The sequence below is a fragment of the Bombina bombina genome, unplaced genomic scaffold (genome assembly GCF_027579735.1).
Source record: "Bombina bombina isolate aBomBom1 unplaced genomic scaffold, aBomBom1.pri scaffold_1324, whole genome shotgun sequence".
NCBI classification, from domain to species: domain Eukaryota; kingdom Metazoa; phylum Chordata; class Amphibia; order Anura; family Bombinatoridae; genus Bombina; species Bombina bombina.
Genome location: NW_026512055.1, coordinates 57623 through 64185, shown reverse-complemented (window position 1 = coordinate 64185; position 6563 = coordinate 57623). Strand labels below are relative to the sequence as shown.

General features: G+C 36.6%; 1 protein-coding gene across 1 annotated transcript; it reads left to right on the top strand.

Moving 5' to 3' along the window:
* The first annotated feature begins 1582 nt into the window (after window positions 1–1582).
* On the top strand, window positions 1583–4330 carry LOC128644104 (epidermal differentiation-specific protein-like). Its single transcript, XM_053696820.1, has one exon. The coding sequence runs from the start codon at window positions 1584–1586 to the stop codon at window positions 2592–2594; it is 1011 nt and encodes a 336-aa protein (XP_053552795.1). The 5' UTR covers window position 1583; the 3' UTR covers window positions 2595–4330.
* Window positions 4331–6563: the final 2233 nt, after the last annotated feature.

Here is a 6563-nt window from a genome sequence, read left to right as displayed (position 1 = left end):
ATGGGGCATACATAAGGCTATACTAAGTAATAAGTAACAGTAATATGTGTAGACTTGATGGGACATACATAAGGCTATACTAAGTAATAAGTAACAGTAATATGTGTAGACTTGATGGGACATGCATAAGGCTATACTAAGTAATAAGTAACAGTAATATGTGTAGACTTGATGGGACATGCATAAGGCTATACTAAGTAATAAGTAACATGTAATATGTGTAGACTTGATGGGACATGCATAAGGCTATACTAAGTAATAAGTAACATGTAATATGTATAGACTTGATGGGACATGCATAAGGCTATACTAAGTAATAAGTAACATGTAATATGTTTAGACTTGATGGGACATGCATAAGGCTATACTAAGTAATAAGTAACAGTAATATGTGTAGACTTGATGGGACATGCATAAGGCTATATTAAGTAATAAGTAACATGTAATATGTGTAGACTTGATGGGACATACATAAGGTTATACTAAGTAATAAGTAACATGTAATATGTGTAGACTTGATGGGACATACATAAGGTTATACTAAGTAATAAGTAACATGTAATATGTGTAGACTTGATGGGACATACATAAGGCTATACTAAGTAATAAGTAACATGTAATATGTGTAGACTTGATGGGACATACATAAGGTTATACTAAGTAATAAGTAACATGTAATATCTGTAGACTTGATGGGACATGCATAAGGTTATACTAAGTAATAAGTAACATGTAATATGTGTAGACTTGATGGGACATACATAAGGCTATACTAAGTAATACGTAACATGTAATATGTGTAGACTTGATAGGACATGCATAAGGCTATACTAAGTAATAAGTAACATGTAATATGTGTAGACTTGATGGGACATGCATAAGGCTATACTATGTAATAAGTAACATGTAATGTGTGTAGACTTGATGGGACATACATAAGGTTATACTAAGTAATAAGTAACATGTAATATGTAATGTGTGTAGACTTGATGGGACATACATAAGGTTATACTAAGTAATAAGTAACATGTAATATCTGTAGACTTGATGGGACATACATAAGGCTATACTAAGAGATCTGTACATGTAATATGTGTAGACTTAGTATGCTGTCATGGAAGAGTAAAAGAGGAGTTGGAAAGTTTTTATTACATTTTACTCTCTATCAAAATCATGAAAGTAATTTTTTATGTCAGTCTCTTTAAGAATGAGCAGCTGAATTTGAATGTAACGTGAAACAAACAAGTTAAATTCTACGTAATGAAACAAGATGTACTATGCTATGATTTGTATTCACTATAAGCGGACATTTGTTTATAGTATATACGGTATATATCAACAATGACTTTGATTAGAAGGTATTCCATTTGTGTTTAGAGAGTGTTTGATTGTCAGGGGTATTTACCTTTACAATAGCCAGAATACAAAACATAGCTCAGTCTTGTAGGTTTGGGAATGTAAAAATAACTTATATTATATATTTTGTGCATGAAGGGATGGTTTGCTAAATGATTTAACATGTTTCACACTCCCTATGGGCGCTTAATCCTCATTAATAATTTGTGTTGTTTTCCACAGATAAAATGAGTGAAAACAAAATTATTTTATATGATGAGCCCTCATTTGGAGGTCTGAGCTTAGAACTCACCAAGTCTCAGACTAAATTGGCTCGTCAAAATTTTTCAAAGGCTGCTTCCTCTCTGCGTGTGATTGGCCAGCCATGGGTCGCTTATACTCAAAACAACTATGAGGGTGAAGCCCGTGTGTATGAGGAGGGCAATTACAGTAATATTGATGTTGACAACAAAATCATGTCTTTATATCTCATCCTTTCAAATCTGGGGACCCCATTTATCAAGCTCTTTGAAGGAGAAGGGTTGACTGGCAAGTCCATTGATGTGCAGGATGCAGCTATTCTGAACTTTGGTAAACTAGAAAATGGAGCTTCCTCTTGGCAGGTGCTCAGTGGTGCCTGGAAAATATGCGATGAAGTGAAGGATAACCCCAGATACAAGGTATCATCCGTTGGAGATATGGCTTTACGTTACTCTGAAATAGGCTTGAGTCACTCAGCGTTAAGTGTTTATCCTCTATTGCCTGGGAAGCCTAAATTTACAACAAATGTCCAGTGGGACAGAAAGAAGGAGCTCAGTAACCGTGTTAGCCAACTAGATGAGATCATTATTGTTAATAAGTCTAAGCATGAACAGGATTTCAGCCACAGTTCAGGGCGGGACTATACCTCCAGCCTTGAAGTTGAAATGAAATTTAGCAATGAAACTTCTATTGAGTTGGGAACAAGCTTTAAAGTTCCTGTGATTGGTGAACTGAGTACCACTTTGACCCAAACCATATCCATAGAGAAAGGAAAAACTGAGAGCAAGTCTACCACTGTCACCAACAAAGTGAAAATTCCTGTGACGGTTCCAGGAAATACTAAAGTCACCATCAATGTCATGAGAAGGGACATCAGCTACTCTGTCCCAGTAGAAATAATTATAGAAAGAAACAAGTTGAGGAAGACAGAATATGCTGAGCTTATATGCAGAGATGGTACAGATGTGCACATCTCCCGAAATGATGAGGCTGTTTAATCCTAAAACTCCAAAGCAACAGGAGACATAAGATAGTGGTCTGATCTTTATTACTGGCAATAGAAGACATGTCCACAACAGATTGTGCTAACTCTTCACATTATAAATAGCTGCCACTACAACACCTTAAGTCTTGTATCAGTTAATACCATACTGGGGCTGAACTCACTGAACAATCAAAAGAAAAAGGACAGAGCTCTCCAGCACTGTGAGATCTATCTCATTTCTGTATCTGAAAGGAGAGACAAGCCCAGTGCAATACAGCACTGCATGCTATGAGAGTTTTGTTACACTTACACTTTGTGCTTTGTATTTTATATTACTTTACACTTCAGATTGGGTCCTTTCATTATTATTACATTTAAACTTTGCACTTACTCTTTAATATTTTATTACATTTAGATTTAGATCCAGAAGTGATTTACAAATTCTGATTATGTTGCTATGTTACTTTAACAAATTACAATTATACTTTGTATATTTCTCTGTATCATTTACAACTTACATTGGACATTCTATTTGCCCCAATGTAAACTAAAACTGACAGTTTCAGAAAGTGGGAGGGACAGGAGAATCCCAGGGTATGTCTGGAGCTCTCACAATTATTGTGAAATGCTATAAGCAGTTTTTAACAGCAGATTTCACTGATTTATCTTTTGCAAGCTGTATGCAGGTGATGTTTGCTCAAAATCCACAACACACTTATTTAACTGACAGAAAAGTAATATATACTAAACTAGAGACATTAGTAATTAATGCAAACTGAGCCGTTATATCAGTGCCAGTGGTTCTCCTGTTTATTTATCTCTCCCATGTGAAATTTTGTATCCCAGAGAGCTTCATTACTTTCAATGGAAGGCATCTCTCATCTCTATGGGACTTCCAGGCTCCACCCTTTTTCTTATAGAATTCAGTGAGTTCAGCCCCTGTGAATTCTGCACTATAATTTCTCTCAAAACTAAAGAACCTTTGCTTAGTGGGCCCATAGAAAGTAATGTCGCTCTCTGGGAAAATGAAGCTGTCGTTTTTCAGTTTTATTTTAAATGGAATAAGAACAAACGGCAACTTAATTTGTAAAAGATACACATAAATATACAAAGTACGATCCTAGTTTGTTAAAGTTACACAGAAACTGTGAAAGCTTAATCAGAATTTGGAAAATCCTAAATAAACTGCTGTATACAAACTAAAATACAATATATAAAAAGCGCAAAGAGTAAATGTAATAAAACTTAGTCGGAAGTGTAAAGTGATATAAAATAAAAAAAAACACAAAGTATAAATGCAGCAGAATTGTCACGTCATGACAGCACTGGGCTTGTCTCTCCATCACAAACAGAAATGCAAGGAATGTCCCTTGGAGAAGTAAAGCAAAATCTGCCTTTTAAGAATTTCACTGGGAATCTCACAGGAGGATCATTCTAGATCATCTCACCTAAGCGGTGATGTATGCCATCAACATACCCAATAGCCCTCTATCTGTACATAAACCTATACAAATATGTATAGTCTCCTTGTGGTGCATTTAACAGGTCAAACAGATGGGATTAAGCTATAACTAGCGTTCTGTTACATACAGAACTCATTTTGCCTTACACACAGCAAGTGACCAGCTAATATTATTTATTCCTGGCTATGATACTGAGATTATGCTAATACAATCATATATGTTACATGGGATAAAAATGTGATCACAAAAAAGCAGATACATAAATAAAATATATATTTAAACTGGATACTGAATCTTGTTCTCAATTAAAGGATTTCACGTATGTGTGTATGCATGAGTGTGTATGTGTGTGTGCATGTATGCATGTGTGTGTGTGTATCTGTGTGTGCATTAGTATGTATGTACATATGTTTATGTGTGTGTGTGTGTGTATCTGTGTGTGCATTAGTGTGTATGTACATGTGTATGTGTGTGCATCTATGCATGTGTGTGTGTATGTACATATATGTGTGTGTATCTGTGTGTGCATTAGTGTGTATGTACATATGTTTATGTGTGTGTGCATGTATGCATGTGTGTGTATCTGTGTGTGCGTTAGAGTGTATGTACATATGTTTATGTGTGTGTGTGTGCGCATGAGTGTGTATGTACATATGTGTATGTGTGTGCATGTATGCATGTGTGTGTATCTGTGTGTGCATTAGTGTGTATGTATATATGTTTATGTGTGTGTGTGTGCGCATGTATGCATGTGTGTATCTGTGTGTGCATTAGTGTGTATGTACATATGTTTATGTGTGTGTGCGCGCATGTACGCATGTGTGTGTGTATCTGTATGTGCATTAGTGTGTATGTACATGTGTATGTGTGTGCATCTATGCATGTGTGTGTGTATGTACATATATGTGTGTGTGTGTGTGTGTGTGCATGTATGCATGTGTGTGTATCTGTGTGTGCATGAGTGTGTATGTACATATGTGTATGCATGTGTGCATGTGTATCTGTGTGTGCATTAGTGTGTATGTACATATGTTTATGTGTGTGTGTGTGCATGAATGTGTATGTACATATGTGTATGCATGTATGCGTGTGTATCTGTGTGTGCATTAGTGTGTATGTACATATGTTTATGTGTGTGTGTGTGCATGAATGTGTATGTACATATGTGTATGCATGTATGCGTGTGTATCTGTGTGTGCATTAGTGTGTATGTACATATGTTTATGTGTGTGTGTGTGTGTGTGTGTGTGCATGAATGTGTATGTACATATGTGTATGTATCTATGTATGTGTGTGTGTGTGTATCTGTGTGTGCATGAATGTGTATGTACATATGGGTATGCATGTATGCATGTGTGCGTATCTGTGTGTGCATTAGTGTGTATGTACATATGTTTGTGTGTGTGTGTGCATGAGTGTGTATGTACATATGTGTATGCATCTAAATTTACAACAAATGTCCAGTGGGACAGAAAGAAGGAGCTCAGTAACCGTGTTAGCCAACTAGATGAGATCATTATTGTTAATAAGTCTAAGCATGAACAGGATTTCAGCCACAGTTCAGGGCGGGACTATACCTCCAGCCTTGAAGTTGAAATGAAATTTAGCAATGAAACTTCTATTGAGTTGGGAACAAGCTTTAAAGTTCCTGTGATTGGTGAACTGAGTACCACTTTGACCCAAACCATATCCATAGAGAAAGGAAAAACTGAGAGCAAGTCTACCACTGTCACCAACAAAGTGAAAATTCCTGTGACGGTTCCAGGAAATACTAAAGTCACCATCAATGTCATGAGAAGGGACATCAGCTACTCTGTCCCAGTAGAAATAATTATAGAAAGAAACAAGTTGAGGAAGACAGAATATGCTGAGCTTATATGCAGAGATGGTACAGATGTGCACATCTCCCGAAATGATGAGGCTGTTTAATCCTAAAACTCCAAAGCAACAGGAGACAGAAGATAGTGGTCTGATCTTTATTACTGGCAATAGAAGACATGTCCACATCAGATTGTGCTAACTCTTCACATTATAAATAGCTGCCACTACAACACCTTAAGTCTTGTATCAGTTAATAACAGTTTACCGGTATCGGCGCTTAGGTCCTGGTAGTTGGTCAGAATAACTTGTAGATGGTTAGGAGTAAATAATGAGAATTGAAAAGCCGGTTATATTAATCTTAGTTAATGGTGAAGATCCACAGACTGGCTGTTGTAGAAAAACAAGCTGATGATCCCGTAACCTCTGTTATTCAGATCCGGGTGTGCTGCTGCCCGTAGTGGAAGGTGTGTGCTCTCAGGTGACACCCAATCAGGAACAGGAACTAAGACAGAGTAGAAGACAGGCGCAGCCCAATTCAAGTGTAGAATAATTTATTAGGACATAAGTGCAAGTACACAATACATACTTACAAACGTTTAGAAGATAAAACAGCAATATGGGTTTAAAATAATCCCTCCAGTTAGGTAATAGAATTCACAGCCCAGGCACGAACATCTCAGTCGGATAATACCAAGTCT

Excerpts from the sequence above, each read along its gene's own strand:
- LOC128644104 (XM_053696820.1), top strand. The coding sequence starts at position 1,584 with ATGAGTGAAAACAAAATTATTTTATATGATGAGCCCTCATTTGGAGGT.